Raw genomic sequence first — 19800 nt, 5'->3', positions numbered from 1 at the left:
ATTCATTTGAGTTTCTTAGGGTCTGAATAATAAGCAAAGGCTTTGACATATCCCTCACACTTGTAGGGTATCCCTTGAGAATGAACTGCGATTTTTCTTTTAAGGATTGAAGAGTAAAAAAAAAATTTTTTTCAGCATTTTCCCATGAATAGTGTTTCTGAATAGAATAGACTACCTTGTGCTGGGTTACACAGTTTAGTGGAAACTTTTACACATTTGTGGTCTTTCTCACCAGTATGACTCTTTTGACATTTACAAGTTCCAAGTGAGTACAAAAGACCTTCCTACAGTCCTCACACTTGTGTGATTTCCCTCCAGGATGAGTTAGTTGGTGTTGCTTAAGGTTGAGGATAGAAAATATTTCACCAAATTCCTGACATTGGTAAGATTTCTCTCCAGGAATATGACCTGAGATGAGGATGGATAATTTAAAAGCTTTTCCACATCCTTCACACCTGCAGGGTTTATCCAGAATGAATACTCAGGTGTGCAGCAAGTTCTAAGTGAGCACTAAAGACTTTGCCACATACTTCACACTTGTAGGCATTTTCTTGAGAATGAGTTCTTTGATGTTCCTTAAGGCGAGAAGGGTAGTAAAACATTTTGCCACATTCTTCACACTTGTAGGGCTTCTCTCCAGAGTGGACTACCTTGTGTTGAGAAAGGTATGAATGAGTAGAAAAGGCCTTTCCACACTGCTCACACTTGTAAGGTTTCTCTCCAGTGTGAATTCGCTGGTGTCTAGAACGTCCTGAACGAGTGCAGAAGTCTTTGCCACATTCTTCACACCTGTATGGTTTCTTTCCAGAATGAATTGCTTGGTGTTCCCTAAGAATTGAAGGATAGTAAAATGTTTTGCCACATTCCTCACACTTGTAAGGTTTCTCCCCGGTATGACCTAATTTGTGCTGAGTAAGGTATGAGTGAGTATAAAAGGCTTTGCCACATACTTCACACTTGTAGGGATTCTCTTGAGAATGAATTCTTTGATGTTCCTTAAGGCGAGAAGGATAGTAAAACATTTTTCCACACTCTTCACACTTGTAGGGTTTCTCTCCAGTATGAAATCTCTGGTGTTTAGAAAGTCCTTTGGGAGTACAAAAGACATTGCCACATATTTCACACTTGTAAGGGTTTTCTTGAGAATGAATTCTTTGATGTTCCTTAAGGCGAGAAGGATAGTAGAACTTTTTGCCACATTCTTCACACTTGTAGGGTTTCTCTCCAGAGTGGACTACCTTGTGCTGAGTAAGGTATGAATGAGTAGAAAAGACTTTCCCACATTCTTCACACTTGTGGGGTTTCTCTCCAGTATGAATTCTTTGGTGTCTAGAACGTCCTGAGCGAGTGCAAAAGTCTTTGCCACATTCTTCACACCTGTATGGTTTCTTTCCAGAATGAATTGCTTGGTGTTCCCTAAGAATTGAAGGATAGTAAAATGTTTTGCCACATTCCTCACACTTGTAAGGTTTCTCCCCGGTATGACCTAATTTGTGCTGAGTAAAGTATGAATGAGTATAAAAGGCTTTGCCACATACTTCACACTTGTAAGGATTCTCTTGAGAATGAATTCTTTGATGTTCCTTAAGGCGAGATGGATAGTAGAACTTTTTTCCACATTCTTCACACTTGTAGGGTTTATGGCCAGTGTGAACTATCTTGTGATGAGAAAGGTATGAATGAGTAGAAAAGGCCTTTCCACATTGCTCACACTTGTAGGGTTTCTCTCCAGTGTGAATTCGCTGGTGTCTAGAACGTCCTGAACGAGTGCAGAAGTCTTTGCCACATTCTTCACACCTGTATGGTTTCTCTCCAGAATGAATTGCTTGGTGTTCCTTAAGGACTGAAGGATAGTAAAATGTTTTGCCACATTCCTCACACTTGTAAGGTTTCTCCCCGGTATGACCTAATTTGTGCTGAGTAAGGTATGAGAGAGTATAAAAGGCTTTGCCACATTCTTCACACTTGTAAGGTTTCTCTCCAGAATGGATTCTCAAGTGTTTAGAAAGTTGCCAGCAAGTTCTAAAGACCTTGCCACATAATTCACACTTGTAGGGCTTCTCTTGAGAATGAGTTATTTGATGCTGTTTAAGGTTTGAAGAACAGTAAAACATTTTGCCACATTCTTCACACTGGTAAGGCTTCTCTCTAGTATGCCCTATCTTGTGCTGAATCAGGGAAAGATGACTAGGGAAGGCTTTCCCACATTCGTCACACTTGTAGGATTTCACTTCACAATGAATTTTCAGGTGTTTAGATACTGAATGGAGTTCACAAAAGGCATTGCCACATTCTTCACACTTGTAGGCTTTCTCTCCTGGATGAATTCTTGGATGTTCAGAAAGCATTGTGCAAGCACTAAAGGTCTTAATACATTCTTCATACTTGTAGGGTTTCTCTTCGGTACAAAATGTCTGGTCTTTAGAAAGTTCTATGGGCGAACAAAAGACCTCGCTACATACTTCAATCTTTAAGGGATTCTCTTGAGAATGAATTCTTTGATGTTCTGTGAGGTAAGATGGATAATAAAACAGCTTCTCACATTCTTCATAGTTATAGGATTTCTGTCCAGTGTGTTGTAACTCATGTTGAGTAAGACATGAATGAGTAGAAAAGGCTTCCCCACATTCTTCACATTTGTAAGGGTTTTCTCCAATGCAAATTCTCTGGTAGCTAGAATGTCCTGAGCAAGTACAAACAATGTTGCCACATTCTTCACACTTGTAGGCTTTCTCTTCTGGATCAATTATCTGGTGTTTAGAAAGTACTGGAGAAGAACCAGAAGCCTTTCCACATTCTTCACATGTGTAGGCTTTCTCACCTGGATGAATTCTCTGGTATTCAAGAAGAAGTGAGTTCCAATCACAGGCTTTGCCACATTCTTTACATTTATATGGTTTTATATCTGTTAAGTAAAAGTTGAGATATGAATAAAAACTGAGTAACATTCTTATATTTACAATGCTTACCTTTAGTATGGAGACCTTTACTTATATTTTTATTGGGAAATGAGAAATTACAAATTTCCACACCTATATTCACTACAGTGTAAATTAGAAAATGCAATGAGTGGAAACAATATAAACTTCCACTGAAATAAGAGGAAGACCAAATAGAATACAGAAATAATTAAATATTATTAACAGTTAAAGAACAAAGGAAGACGTACTATCGATAATAATTGGAACTCTTATAAGTACACTGTGTTAACAGAAATGAGCCCGTTAAAAATATATAAATTATATGACCAGACATAGATGAAAAACAGAAATAGGTAAATGTAGAAACCATTAGAACAATGGTGATTGTATGAGGTTGGAAGAATGTAGAAATATACAATTTATATCCTAAATACAACTGTAATTTGGAAGGCACACAATATATATTGTATAACAATTAAGATTCTCTATAATACTATGTATGATATTTCAGGGAGTTAATAAATATCTGAAAGAATCAAATTATGAAAAGAAAAAACCCTCAAGTTCACCTATAATGATAGAGCTTGCTAGAGGCTCATATGAGTCAAAGGTTAAATGACAAAATTACCCCAATTTCAAAGAATATTCATTTACAAGATAACAGAGTCTTATACTAATGAGTGAGGAGATGATGTACAAGGCATGAAAACATGAGACTCGTGTACACATAAATTGGAAACACACAGTTCTGATACTCTCAGAACCAGTGCTCATTGATTATTTTTAATCGTACACTGTCCCAAATGTTTTCCATTGTGGACTTCATTCACAAAAACATAAGCTTACACGTAAACAAGTGATTTTAGATAACCTAGACTCCAATAATACAGAAAACAAAGTTGTAAAATAACAAAAAGAAAACCCTGAGCCCACTGAATTCTAAAAAGTAACTGATGAGCTATTACAAACATTCTTCTAGACATGTAAGGTTTTAATATATGAAAACATACCCAGAAAGGGCGTGCATTTTAAATCAGTAACACCTGAGTGCATGAGAAAAAAAAACCTTTATGAGGATACTTTATACTTATTCACAGCAATTATGAAAAGATTTAAATTAGCAAATATGTATGGGATGTGAAAGAAATTTGTTATTATATTGTATTATAATGGCTTCACATGTTTTTAAACGTGCAAATCTTCGTAGGTATAGGACACAGTTAAAAGTCTGTCGCAATGCACACTCTCAGCAAAATGACACACTTTGTCACTGTAAACATAAGCAGAGCTCTCTGGGGCGGAGGACAAAGCTCAGACACTTAAATCATCATGTGAATGAATGAATGGGGTATCTAGAAATTGATTTCCATCACAATATAACATCTCAGTGCATATGGTAAAGTCTGGCTTTATGTTAGAAAGTTCACTCTGTCCTCTGTCTCCTCATTCTACAAACCTGGGTGCATGGTGGCAGCTTCTTGTGTCTTCACATCTGAAGGCTCTTGACTTTGCTCTAGAAATGTGACCAGGTATGGCTTAGAGAAGGCAAGACCTGTTTGTGGGAAAAGAGATCAAGACGGTTGCTGTGTTATTCACCTGGGAAATAACATGTCTATTTCAGGATTGTGTCTTTAGGGGGGAAAATGATATACCCAGCTTCATTAACTTCATTGTCCCCTCACCCCCAAAAAGTCAATAAAAATAAAAAACCTAAAGCTTAAAAGTATGCTTCATGTCTGTGACTTTCTAACATTACCACTAGAGTAAAGAATACTTCTAAGAAATAGCCAGGTTAAAAAAACAAGAAAAATTAAAAAAGAGATTGTCTTAGTTACATTAACAATCTCCTCAATCCTTCCCTACATGAAGGTCCACGAGATGCTTTTATAAAAGGAATTTGATGTTGACCTTGAATTAAGAACTCACTATGAGCCAGGCATGGTGGCAATGAATACCAGCATTTGGGAGGCAGAGGTAGGAGGATCTCTGAGTTTGAGGCCAGTCTGGTCTACACAAGAGTTCCAGGAAGCAACGAGTACATAGAGAGACCCTGGCTCAAAAAACAAACAAACAAAAATAACCAACAAGAACAAAAAGCCCACACATATACACAAAAAAGATTTCACTATAGATGTACTCCTCACCCAGGAACACCAGGTTGCTGTAATTCTCCAGCATCACTTCCCTGTACAGATTCCACTGAGCAGGGCCCAGGCATTCCCACTCTTCTGCAGAGAAATCAATGGCCACATCCCTGAATGACAGCATTTCCTGAAATAAAGATAAACAAATAATAGAGTATATTAATTAAAATCAATAACAGATACTAACAGGCATCCTTTGCTTATAAATACATTCTTAGGAAGTATAGCAACAACAACACTTTTTTAATATTTAAAATAATTAGGTATCACTAACATTCTTTCATTTTTCCTTTGCCTGCTTTCTGTGTCTATCTTTATCAGACATGTGTTCATGTATTTACTATATACATACACAGCCTTTGAACTCATGGCAACTTTAGCTTAGACTGCTGAGTTCAAGAATTGTAACTTGTGATTCTAATTACTATTTTCCCTCATTTTTGATTTTTTTTTTTTAGTGTTGTGTTGCTTTTTATCTCACTGTATAAAGTTCTCAAATGGTTAATGACAGCAGTACATTATTTTTCTTTCTGTGGCTAAATAATAGAAAATCAGAGACTTGCATGCTAACCAGGTGTGCTGTACTACTGTTACAGGTGGACCCTGCATTGTCTTCCTATCAGTTTTAGAGTACTCATTTCCTCAGACACCTAATGTTTATGCTTAAAATGTCCAAAGGCCTTAGACTTGGTGTGGTAGTGTGTGTCTTTAATCCCAGCACTTACGAGGCAGAGGCAGGTGGATCTCTGAGTTCCGGGGATGCCGGGACTCTCTAGAGAGACCATGTCTCATAAAGCAGAACAAAACAAAACAAAAAATTCTGTTTTCCAACCTTCTGTAATATTAATATTACAAAATGATTACTGATAGCCATCATTAGGGGCAACATTTGCCATAGGCTTCTTCCTTCTATCCAACTGTATCATGTTTCCCAATGCCTACCTTTTCCCATGTCACCAACTGATGAGTAATTTTTTTCCAAACTTATTTCTCCAACGTCTGTAAGTTAAAATCCTGGAAACTCGACCTATGCCTGAGATCATGTGGTACTTGTCTTTCTGTATATGAAATAATAATTTCCAGGCTCTTCCATATTGACCCAAATTACAGGATTTCATCATTTTGTATAACTGAACAGTTTCATACTGTAAACATGTGAACCACAATTTCACTGTCAAAAATCAAGTAAATTATAGAACTTAGCCACTGTCATGATTGGGTGACCACAAAATCATAGGAAAGGGAACATAAAGTAAAATTCAAATGGTCATGCTGAAACAATATTAAAATCAGCTTTGTAACTGAAATGAGCAAAGGAAACTAAAGAGTCAGGAAAACAAACCCAGAAAATAATATTTGCACTTGCTGCAGCATTAGTAAAAGCAAGAAGTAAGCTCAGAAACATGCAGAAGTATGTGCAGCTCTGACAACTGTGGAGAGCATGCATCATCCGAGGGTGGGACTTGGGCTCATTTGAATGACACCACTGAGATATGCATTTAAGGACAAGAATGAGATAGGTATTGGTTCCTGTATTATTTCCACTTACGATCTCTTTTGACCTTCACTCTACAATTTTATTAATTTGACAACTCTGTTAATCATTTCTCTTTACTGTTTGGATTCCGTGTATAAAGCCAACTTTGTTGTTTAGGAAAAGCCATCTTGCTCTCCTTGCCACACACTACTCATGTGGACCAGCAAGGCATGGTTTGGAGAACAGCCTCCAATTTCCTGGTTCCTTTCTCAGGTTGTTAAGAGTAGAAAGGCATTCAATTTCTTATAACACATTTGAAGGTACTATAAATTCAATCTCGAAATGAGTGGTCACTGGTATTCCCAAAAACCAAATATTAATAAGCATTATAAAGTATTCAAATTAGAAACATGAACCAGATAAAAGAAAAACAAAACATTCCAAAGATGCGGTTAACACTACCTGTGTTAACGATCTAACGAATTCAGACAATTAAACAGGTAGATAATATCAGCATATATAAAAAATAGGAACTCAATCATGTAATAAAATATGAAAAGTACAAGGATAGAGCTGAAAGTGCCGTAGCGAGTGGCAAACAGTAAAGGAGAGAACACTAGGCAGGGTCTGGAAGAAGGAGGCCAGAAGTCCGAGCATGAAGAAAGACATTACAACACTGAAGGCCTGTGGGGTGACTCCAGGTGAAAGCACTTGGGGCCCAGTCTAAGGAATGGTAAACTGTTCTTGAATTCCCCTCTTGCTTAGATACAGCACTGCATCTGGTCCTAAACATACATACTGACTCAAGGAGAAAATTTTTAAAAAAAAAGACAGACAGAACCAACCTGGAGAGAGTGTAAAGGATTATGGAACATTACACACAGAATAAAAAAAAAAATTAAAAAAAAAACACAAGGAAACCAGAATGATGTCACATGTCTGGTAATCTCAGTTCTTGAATGGTCTATATGTTCAAGATCAGCCTTATCTGCATAGGGAGCTCATGGCTAGCCTGTGATATGTGACAATGTTCCTCATAAAAAACCAAAAACACATTAAAAGAGAAAAATAATTTTAAGAATTGAAGTCTTACATTATTTGAGATAAGTGATGGACACCAACTAAGACTTTCCCCAATCTCCAGTCTAGATAACACTAACGAGAGTCACAGAAGGCTAAGAAACAGAACAGTGGCTCCTCACCCAGAAGGCATTTCGGTGAAGTTCTCATTAATAACTTAGCAGAACCAGCTGGGGAAGCTGAGGGATGATATCTCACACATGGTGGATGGAAAGAACAGGCATGAATTTATAAACAAAGCTTCCTAGCTGCTCCCTCACTATCTGGAGAGTGGAGAAGGCCACAGAACAACAGGACTGTCCCAGAGCCAGTGAAGAGAAATCTATATATGGGTAAAGGTCTTCTACCCAACAGCGGAGGGAAACAGCAAAGAGGACAACAGATCCCTAAGTCACAGCAGAATGATGGCAGGTGGCTAACTGAAAAAGCAGTCCTTTTGTTTATCTTTTTTCTGCGTCTTCTTCGTTTTTTTTCTTTAATTTTCATTAATTAATTAATTTATTTATTTATTTATTGAGGCAAGATCTCACTATGTAGTTCTGGATGGGTGTTCTGGGACTTGTTCTGTAGATGAGTCTGGCTTTAAACTCACAGAGATCTGCCTGTCTTTGCCTCCCAAGCACTGGGATTAAAGGTGTATTGTTACATGAATTCTATTTGGTTTCAGTAATAAAAACCCAGAGTCAGATATGAGTTAATGCTGAAAGACCAGAGAAGTGGAACATGAAGCTACTAGTTCTTAAGCACCACTGAATCCTCAGACCAAAGGGGCGATTCTGTCCCTATGAATCCTCAGACTGCATCTTAGCTCCTGTCTTCTCCTGCCGCAAATTATTCCTCTCTCTGCCCAGCCATATCACTCCTGTCTCCACCTCCCTAGTGCTGGGATTAAAGGTATGGGATCCCAAGTGCTGGGATCACCTTTGTGTGTTTCTCTTTGGACAGATTTAATCTCATGTAGCCCAGTGTGATCATGAACTCATAGAGATCCGTCTGTCTCTGCCTCTGTCTCCCGTGTGCTGGGATTAAACATGTGTGCCACCACTGCCTGACCTCTATGGCTAACTAGTAACTTAACTCTGCACTCTGATCTTCAGTTTCATTTGTTAAGATCACAAACAAAATATCACTACAGTGTGTGCCACCTGACCCAGTCATTTCTTGAGAAAAGAAAATGAGACTGTTGAAAGCATCTCTATAAGTAAGAGGTAATAAGCTCATCCTCCACTGTTCTTTACCTATGAGATGGCCACCAGCCAGAAGGTGAAGTTTAGTTTTCCTTCTTTTGAATGGAGGCTGGTCCTAGATGCAAATCTAGATCAGCAGAATGAGCAGGCAGAAGTGATAAGAACTCTTGCATATCATGTGTGTCCCTCAGAGATATTCTGACATAAAAACCTAATAATCTTCAGTACCAAGAGCTTATGGGGAAGTCAAAGCTATATGTAAAGCAAGGGCTGGACTCCCAATTAACTTTTGGCTACTAGTGATTTCATTTTTGGACACAGAAAGTTTATGGATTAGAGAACATGCTTCCTTAATAACACACCAAGAGTATGATAAAGTAGCCAACCCACAGGTCTCAGGTCAGCTTGTGACTCCCACACATCTGACATGCAGCTATCATTAATTCTTGTTTTCACTTAACACATTTTGCAATACTATGAATCAGAGTGTATATTTGGAACACTGAAAATGGTATGGAAGACTATAGCTAATGCCTTTATTTGAAACATGGAATGCATATTTAGACAACATACAAGTTTCTAAAGAAGTAACACAGACTTTATTATGTATGTTCAGTGTGCAAATGTAACAACTGTAAATATTCAGTACACTGTTACTCTTTGTTTCTAATGAAATACTAAGTGCAATCCATCCTGAAAACATTTAGGGGTTCATACTCTCATTCATCTGATTTATTTTATGTAGCTAATTCAAAGGAGATAATAATTGCATGTATTTTGCCAGACAATGTGACACGTACTTTTCAACTCAAATATGTCACTGCATTTGAAAACAACTATGGATGGATTCAAGGACAGAAATATTTATAAACTCAAAAGAAAAAATGATGAAAATCTGTGCTTCTCATTTTCATTCCTTGCATATATTTGGCTCCTATTCAAATCTACATAAATAACTTCTGTACTTCTCTTCACAGTCTCCAACATATGTCACATACATCAACAGGAAATGAATGTCAACATCCTGCAAACTTTCCCTTTTCAGTTTTCCAAGCATGGCACATCTAACACAACTGTTTCCAAAATGAGCAACTCCTTATAACTCTTTTCCCTCATGCCATCATTGATACAAACATTAGAATACAAAGAGAAGGGCCTGTAAGGAAAAGAACGCTGACATAAATTCACAGACCTATCAACACCTGATCTTTGACAAAGAAGCTAACATATAATGAAAAAAAGAAAGCATCTTCAACAAATGGTGAGGGCATAACAGGATGTCAAAATGTAGAAGAATGCAAATAGATCCATATCCATCCCCATGCACAAAACTCAAGTCCAAATGGATCAAAGAAAGACTTCAACATAAATCCAGCCACACTGAACCTCATAGAAGAAAAAGTGGGAAGTAGCTTTGAATGCATTGGCACAGGAGACAACTTCCTAAATATAACACCAGCAGCACAGACACTGGGATCAACAACTCATAAATGGGACCTCTTGAAACTGAGAAGCTCTGTAAGGCAAAGGTCACGATCAACAAGACAAAATGGCAACCTACAGAATAGGAAAAATCTTCAACAACCCTACATCTAACAGAGTGCTGATCTCTAACATACAAAGAACTCAAGACACTAGATATCAAAATATCAAATTCAAATTATCCAATTAAAAAATGGGGTACAGATCTAAACAGAATTCTCAACAAAGGAATCTCAAATGGCCGAAAGGCACTTAAGGAACTGCTCAGCATTCTTAGCCATCAGCGAAATGCAAATCAAAACAACTCTGAGATTTCATCTTACACCATTCAGAATGGCTAACATCTAAAATACCAATGACAACTTATGCCGGAGAGGATGTAGAGTAAGAGGAACACTCCTTCACTGCTGGGGAGAGTACAAACTTCTACAGTCACTTTGGAAATCAGGATGGCATTCTCTCAGAAAGTTGGGAATCAACCTACCTCAAGACCCAGCAATACTACTTTTGGGCATATACCCAAAGGATGCAGACCTATACACAAGAACATTTGTTTAGCTATGTTCAGAGCAGCATCAATTTTAATAGCCAGAACATGGAAACAATCTAGATGCCTCTCAACCAAAGAATGGATGAAGAAAAGTGGTACATTTACACAACGGAGCACTACTCAGTGGTAAAAAACAACAACATATTGAAATTTGCAGGCAAAAGGATGGAACTAGACAAAAAAAATCCTGAGTGAGGTAACCCAGATACAGAAAGACAAACATGGTATATTCTTACTCATAGGTAGATATTAGACATAAAGCAAAGAATAATCAGCCTACAGTAAACAACCCCAGAGAAGACAGGAAACAAGGAGAACTCATCAAGACAGACAGACATGGATTCCCAAGAAGGGGAAGCAGACAAGACCTCCTTAGTAAATTGTCAGCATGTGGGGGCAGGGAAGGATGGTAGGGAAGTGGGGATGGGAGAAGGTGAGTGAGGAGAGCATAAGGGATGAGGAAGATCAAGTTGGGTGACGGACAGAGAGGGAGAGCCCATTCCCTATGGAGGGGATACCTTGCTCAGCCTAGATACAGAAGGGAGGGCCTTGATCCTGCCTCAAGTATCTCTGAGAAGTGAATGGAAGTTGGGGTGGGGAAAAAAATAGGAGGAGGAGGACAGAAGGGAGAGGGAACAGGCATTGGTAGGTAAAATAAGGTCATTCTAAAAATAAAAAAGAAGAAAAGTTACTGTGCTTTAAAAAAATACCTAGTTTCTTTTGTGTTTTAAAAATACCTTGTTTCTTTTGTTTTTGGTCTTTTGTTTGTTTTTTGAGACAGGGTTTCTCTGTATAGCCCTGGCTGTCCTGGAACATGCTCTATAGACCAGGCTGGCCTCAAACTTAGGGATTCACCTCCTCCTGCCTCCCAGAAGCAAGGCACGTGCCACCATTGCCTGGCTAAGAAATGCTTCATCTGAATAGATTTTAGTGCCATAAGCCAGTCTATAACACATAAACAGTATTTTTGAAGTGTGAGAAAATAGGAAGCAGCACAAAAGATAGGGTGTGGAGTCTACAGGACCCTGAGTGAACCACAATTTTTCAAATTCATCGTTTACTTTTTGACACAGTAAAAATACTTTCGCAAATCCTCCCAAAAGAACTGTTTACAGAGAAGCATGAAACCCAGACGCCACAATCAGTGGCAGAGTCAGTGGCAGAGAGTTTAGACAAGGACAGAAGAAATGTGTGTGGTTAGAGAGCAAAGTACACAGACTGTTGTGTACGAGGGCCGTTTCTCCTTCCCAGAGAAAGTCGGGCACCCGCGCCCCTTCGCTGGCAATCCCTAGATACACTCCTACCCCCACATCAGTTCATCTCGCAGTTCTGAAAAGGAGTACAAACCAATGACATCATAATCCAGGCGGATTGGATGAGGTATTATTCTCTAGTATTTTCCCACTCTACAGTGTAGGACCAGTAATTTGTTTCGCAAAACTCCAGTTTCTCCCTTTAGGAGATTACTCTGGCTGTACATAGGAGTGTCAGTCTCAGGAGTCAGGTCACAGTGGTGACCGTGAAGGAATTCTATTGTAAACAGCAGTTCCTAAATCTAACAATCTATCCCAAAGACAACGAGATTAACATCCTATACGTCGATCTCCCTCGCAAAACTCTCATTCCTTGGAAACTAGCAACTTTTAAGCTATCAACTTTAACAGTACTAGGACAAGTATAAGATACTGCAGGGGGCCAGACCTCCATTTGCTGCCGGCGTCCTGAAAAAACTGACAACAGCCGGGTAAGCGTGTGCCAGTTAATAACAGAACGCGACCATGGCTCATCTGGAATGTGTGCGCCCACCAGCACCTCCAAGTGCAGGCTCTCAGCAGACCCTGCCCGAGCAATCCTGCATTTTCCACACTTCCCAATTCCTTCCTCCACCGAGCCGGCCCTCATCACAGAAGCTCAGGGTGGACGCTAGTAGCCGCCCCCCCCGCCCCCTCACCGACGTCCTCGGCCAGCACCACCCGCCCCCCCACATCCCCGCCAGGCGTCCGGACGCAGTGGCCCAGCCTCGGTCCTTCCCTCCCCCGCTGCCTCCGAGCCGGACCCGCCCACCCCGCACCGTCGCTCCGACCTGCGGAGGTGCGCGGCACCCTGGACCAACCTCCATGTCCGAGACGCAACCTGAGCGCCGAGCGGGTCCCGAGAATCGCCCAACTTTGCGAGGAGACGCGCTTACTGCAGACGCAATGCGGAAGTGACCGTTCCACAATGGCTCCCGGCGAAGCGGGACAGCGGAAGACTACGTTTCCCACAAGTCCGCGCGTCGGTCTTGGCGCCCGGAACCCAGGCTGCGGGTTTGCGTGTTTCCTTCCTTTCTTTTCTCTCTGCGAGTGAGAAGGGAAGAAAGCCAGAAGCTGCTGCGGTGGGTCAGCCACAGGGAGTCAGGTTGTTTTTAAAATCCTGGATTCACTGCAGGAGATGTTTGCCTGTGTGTCGAGCCTTTCACAGGAAGGCTTATTAGGTTTGCAACTGATGCTTGTCAGTATGTTGCGATTCAAAACTTACAAGTCGACTTATTATGGAATCTTACTTCCATGTATAAAGTTCACATTGACTCCATTTTACTTTAAAATAGCACAGCAAAAAAAAAAAAACTATATGGAAATGACCATCATTTCTTTAAGATGACTTCTGAAACCAGCCCTGTGTGCCCCCTCCCTCCCGAGCTTGCCCTGTGGTCGCCGCTGCTCAGGAGACAAAAGGACTCCAAATCAAAGGCTAACCTGGGCCAAGAGCAGAAAGAGTTAGGGAGCATGGGATGAAGGAGGCCTTGCGTATAAACACACTATGGTAAACAACCCTGTTTCTCTGTAGCAAAATAAACTGTGCCACAGCTGGAGGTGGGGTGCTGTGGGGCGTAGTGTAAACATTGGAATCCCTACAGTGTAGTTCATGGGTCAGGGGACACAAAGATGATTTAAAAATCATAGAACAAAGTTAAAAGTCCAGCTTTCTGGCGTTTAAATGAATTCTCCACCGAAGAATCTTTCCTTGTGTCCACAACCTCCATCACCACCACCACACCTCCCCCCTCTCCCAGTGTGCTGACCTTTGGCCCATCATCTTCTGTTGTAGAATTTATCTCTACAGTAGGTTTTATGTTTCTTCCGTTTTTTCCAACTGCTCTCATCCTGAAATTCTTCCTATGTGACAATATCTTAAAGGTCAAGGCTATCTGCCTTGAAATTCCGTCAGTTCCTTGGGACATAGAGATGATTCTTGAATACAAAGATAACTAAATTAAGTTTATAGTAATAGAAAAACGAACTCACCGGAAGAAAGCTAGATTTACACCATTGGGACCTCCTATGTCTTAAGAATATTTCTCTACTGATCATGTCTGAGACCAAAGTATAAACATTGCAGCAGGGAGGCAATCATGGTACTGGGGAAAATAGCTGAGAGTCCTACATCTTACAGGCAACAGGAAGTCAAATGACAGTCACACTGAGTGAAGCTCAAACAGACTTCAAAGCACACTCTCAGAGTGACCAGATAATCCAGCAAGGTCATATCTACTCCAATAAAGCCGCACCTCCTAATGGTACCACAGATTATAGGGCCCAATTACATTCAAACTACCACATTCCATTCCCTGGCCCCATAAGCTTCTAATAATATCATGATGCAAAAGAGAAACTCAAAGCAATCCCACAGAAATTAGGAACAAGACAAAGTTGTCTGTTCTGTCCATATCTATTCAACATAGTACTTGAGGTTCTAGCTAGGGCAATAAGACAATAAAAGAAGATTAAGGGGGATACAAATCAGAAAAGAAGTAGTAAAACTCTCAATTTTTCTGATCATATGATAGTTTAAATAAATGACCCCAAAAAGTCTACCAGGGAACTCCTACAACTCATAAACACTTTTAATATAGCAGGACACAAGATTACTAAAAAAAATAAGTAGCCCTCCTTTATACAGATGATAAACAGGCTGAGAAAGAAATTAGAGAAACATCACCCTTCACAATAGCCACAAATAACAGAAAATATCTTGGAGTAACTCTAACCAAACAAGTGGAAGTCATGTATGACAAGAACTTTAAATATATGAAGAAAGAAATTGAAGATGACACCAGAAAATGGAAAGATCTCCCATGCTCTTGGTTAGGTAGAATAAACACAATAAAATGGCAATCTTACCAAAAGCAATCTATAGATTCACTGAAATGCCCATCAAAATCCCAGAAAAAAAATTCTCCACAGACCTTGAAAGAACAATATTCAACTTCATTTGGAAAAACAAAAACCTGGATAGTCTAAGCAATCCTGTACAATAAAGGAATTTCTGGAGGCATCACCACCCCTAACTTCAAACTCTACTACAGAGCTACAGTAATGAAAACAGCCAGGTATTTGCATAAAAACAGAAGGACCAATGGAATCGAATCGAAGTCCCAAATATCAATCCACACACCTTGGAACACCTCATTTTTGACTAAGAAGCTAAAAATATAAAATGAAAAAAAGAAAGTCTATTTAACAAATGGTGTTGGCATAACTGGATATCAACATGTAGAAGAATGAACGAACATAGATTCATATCTATCATCATGCACAAAACTCAAATGGATCAAAGACCTCAACATCAAACCAACCACACTGAACCTCATAGAAGGAAAAGTGGGAAGTAGCCTTGAATGTTTTGGCACAGGAGACCACTTCCTAAATATAACCCCAGTAGCACAAACACTGAAAGAAACAATAAATGGGACCCGTGAAACTGAGAAGCTTCTGTAAAGCAAAGGACATGTCAACAAGACAAAATGAGATTCAGAATGTGAGCCGAACTTTGACAGTAGTTTATTAAGTTTTATAGTTACTCCGGTCACTTTTTTTTGTGTGTGTGTGTGTGATTATAAACCTCAGGTCTACTTAATATAGACCTGCTGGAGTAAGGAAAGTTCACATTGACTTAGGTTTACTGTAAAATAACAAAGGGAGAAGCTAATGCAGGACTGAGAGTAACTGTTTCACGTGAGTTTGAAACCAGTCTTTGTGCCCAGCCTGTCATCCCAGGTGCTCTAGATCTTAACGCAGAAGGAAGCCTTATCCATGGCTAACTCGGACCATTTACAGACACCTCATCTCTAAGTACAAACTACAAACAGGGATAACAGGGATAGATAGCTATCTTAGGGGTCAAGCGCTTGCCCAGAATGAGGGAGGCTTTGGCTTAGTCCTAACACTCAGATAAATAAACAATTTCTTCTGTATTGATGCACTGGGAACCATAAGCAGGTGAAACTCCATATCTGGAGATGCAGTTGTGTGTGTGTGTGTGTGTGTGTGTGTGTGTGTGTGTGTGTGTGTGTGTGTGTACATAGTAATCGTTCCAGGGTACGGTGTAGGTTAGCAGATGAAAGAAATTTCAGAATCACTGACCCACTGCAAAATTCTACAGGCAAAGAATTCCCAGAATCGACTGTGGTGTGGGAGGTCCTTCTGTCTATGTGTTGCTTTTGTTGGTTAATGAATAAAGAGCTGCTTTGAGCCTACAGCAGGGAAGAACAGAGCTAAGAGGAGGAAAGCTAGCTCTGTATGCTGGGAGTCAGAGAGAAGCCATGCGCCTCTGGGGACAGATGTTGGGAACTTTACCCGGAAAGCCACAGCCATGTGGTGATATATAGATTAAAAGAAACGGGTTAATATAAGAGTTAGCCAATAAGAAGCTAGTACTAACGGACCAAGTAGTGATTTAATCAATCACTGTGTGATTATGTCGGGGCTAAGCGGCAGGGAACCAACAAGCAGCCTCCCACTGCACCACTTAGCATCTTTCCGTATGTCCATAAGTGTCTTGTGCACACTTTTATCCATTAATTTGTGTAAGAAATTAAATCTTGTTAGAGTTGTGCTATAAATTGACACACCTTTCCCTGATTTTTTTTTTTACAAACTCAGGCAAGCTGAAAACCATCTGTTCCCTGAGCGCATGCTTTCCTCCCCTGCACCTCCTTCAAGAGGAGGGACACAGCGCCTGGGATCTCACCTGAGTATGCACTGACTCATGGTGTCTCACCAGAGTGTGCACTGACTCACGGTCCGTCGTGCATTGCAGTGCTTCCCTTGCCTTAGGCTTGATTAGTCTTTCTTCTTACTGATTTTGACATCTCTCCCATGTGGCAGTGTTTTCAAAGTCCAGAGTTTCTGTCTTGAGCTTCCCTCACTTTCCCCAAATCAGGAAGCAGAGATGATGCTTTAATGTGTAGAAGGACCATTAGAAATACATTTGTGGGAATTACAAATGGGCTCACTGAAATAAAGAAGCTACATAGACACATGTGACAATGGGATCCCATCTCTCTTCTCTGTAATGTTCATTTCTGAACTGGTCAAGCCAGAGACCAAAGTACAAACCTTTATAAAAGGAGGGGTACATTGTCATGTGATGGCCCATGGTTCTTCAGAAAGCTGTTTCTGAGCTGAGACAGAAGAAAGATCCCACTGCAATTTCAACCACTGTGAGGAATTCATGTCCTCTTTCTGGTTTTATTCTTCCTTGCAATGACCGAGCATGAGTTTCATTTACTACATCATAGCAACATCAATACCAGAATCTGTAATTAGGCAAAAGAGAATGAGTGATACAGATAATTAAATTTTATGGTAAATATTAACAGTCCTGACAGACTTTAGAACCATGCAATGTTTATGAATACTTCGTGTGCTCCTACAGGCCCACTCAAATGGAAAATCTGCAAACAGGTACTGTGTACCTGTCAATTTTATTTTAAAGTAATTTGAGAAATTAGTATAGCTTCTGAAAAATGACAGAAGTTTCACATCTCTGTCCAATGCTCAAAGAACATATTCCCTGAAGTAATGGTCATTAAGAGTCCAGCACACATGGAGTAGACACTGTACTCACAATAATGCTCGTGTTGATGCTCAAAGAGATAGAAGACATGTCACCCACAGGCAACTCACATTTGGTAAAAACTTGTTGTGTGACAATCTTTTGGGACTGTTAAAGTGTGTTGTTCTCATTGGTTCAGAAAAGAACTTAATGGCCAGTAGCTAGGCAGGAAGAGGTTAGGCAAGACTTCCAGACAGGGAAAGAGCTCTCTGAGATGAAGAAGGTGGAGACAACAGGAGATGCTGGGAGATGAACTTGCCATGCTGAAAAAGGTAATTTGCCATGCAGTAGTACATAAAAAATATGTGTCAATTTAAGTTAGAAGAATTGACAAGACTAAGCTATAAGCTGAGAATTTAAAATTAATAATAAGTCACTTGCTGTTACTGTGGAGTTGGCTGGTGGAACAGAATATTCCACCAACAAAGACTGGATTGAAGAATTCTGCAATAGAAAGTATTAAATGAAATTCCAATAATTTAAAATGTGTACAAATAAGTTTGAGAATCATAACTTATACCATTTGAGATAATCCCATATATTCCAAGCAGACTTCACACACTCTGTGAAGATGAGGATAATCTTGTTCTCCTAATTTTCTTGCTTGTGCCTCCTGAGTGCTAGGATTATGAGCCCAAACCATTTTACCTGGATAGCCTTTGTTACTGGTTTTGTTGGTTGAGTAAGGTATCTATTAGTAAGCTGTTTCTAGAGGAACACAACCAATGATGTGAATATATATAATCAATATATTTTATATATCATATATTTAATATATTAATATAAATTAATAATATAAACAATTTATATATTTACTCATAAGTAAAATAGAATCCAAATAGAAAATCCCACAGAGTGTTTCATAACTTGAAGGATTAAAAGATTCCAGTACATATCTAATGTGAGATGCAAGAAAAACTCTTACTCATAAGCTCCTGCAATCTAAAAACCAAGTGACTACTTCCACCACACACTGACACAGAACAAACATGCTATTCAGAGTCAGAATAATTAGAACACAGTACAGAAGGATTAGCCCAAAATCGAGAAGAACAAATACACAATCAGATGGCTCCACTTTTTGGGACTTTGGCAGCACTGGTGTTGATCTCAAAGGACTTAATGTGGCCCCACCCTTCCAGCTTCACCAGGAAGACATATAACCTATCTCCTATGCATGCTCCTCACTGCTTGTAGGTTTCTTTAGCAGATCCTGGAATTCCCTTCATCATATAACTGGCTCCCCCAATATCTTGGTCAACGTAATAATTTTGTTTATATAAGAAAAGGATTACCACAGTCTTGAGTAAACTGCATGATTATGGCATCCATTACTTGTATTTTTTCCCCAGCAATCAAACAATGATGTCACAATAATCCGAAGCAATACCTCTCAATTTTCAACACTCCATATTAACAGGATTTCTCTTATATACTAATTTCCTTCTATTGATTGTTATCTAAGGGAGGATGAAATACTTTGCTATATTCTTTGCCTACATAAATGTTTTCTGATATAACCTCATTTAGTCTTATAAAGTGTGTATGTTGGACAAAATTAAAAGTTATTGCTGGAGTTATTTGTACAAGGTTTTTACATAATATGAATTCACTTGTGGTTAACAAAAATTGAGTTTAAACTGAACGTGTTCCACATGATTTGTATCTGTAGGTTTTCTCAACAAAAAATTCTTAATATGAAGGTGTGTCAAATAACCTTTTGTTGGAGTTTACAGTAGTTTCTCTTAAATATGATTTTCTCATGACTAATTTCATTTTCTCATGGTTCATCTATTTACAGTTTCATTTGCTTTCACAGGATTCCTCTACACCATGGTGTTCAACTGACAATAAAAAAATCAAGAAGCACTTTACCATATCCTTTGTAACAGCGGAGCTTTATCCAATGCGAATGCTCTAATGTAGAGTTCAGGTTGAACAAACCTCAGAGCCATGTGACATTGTCTCAAGGAAAGAGGCTCTGATGATAACTATGGCATAAAGAAGAGTGGAAAACCTTGCCACATTCTTTACTCAGTGCGGTTTCTGTTGTTGCGATAAAAGCCATGATGAGCACCTGCAC

At 39.4% G+C, this 19800-nt stretch overlaps 1 protein-coding gene across 1 annotated transcript; it reads right to left on the bottom strand.

The window, feature by feature from the left end:
• Positions 1–319: 319 nt before the first annotated feature.
• On the bottom strand, positions 320–13083 carry LOC125415842 (uncharacterized). The gene is made up of 4 exons (XM_087896986.1): positions 12925–13083; positions 5066–5192; positions 4378–4473; positions 320–2905 (listed from the first exon to the last, which is right to left on the bottom strand). Exons 1-4 carry the CDS (start codon positions 12958–12960, stop codon positions 465–467), a joined length of 2700 nt encoding a protein of 899 aa, XP_087753112.1. The 5' UTR covers positions 12961–13083; the 3' UTR covers positions 320–464.
• Between the last annotated feature and the right edge of the window lie 6717 nt (positions 13084–19800).

This window comes from Myodes glareolus, chromosome 15, assembly GCF_982192425.1.
Source record: "Myodes glareolus chromosome 15, mMyoGla1.1, whole genome shotgun sequence".
Classification (NCBI taxonomy): Eukaryota; Metazoa; Chordata; class Mammalia; order Rodentia; family Cricetidae; genus Myodes; species Myodes glareolus.
The sequence above is the reverse complement of the archived record's forward strand: the minus strand, read 5'-3'. Positions and strand labels throughout refer to the sequence as shown.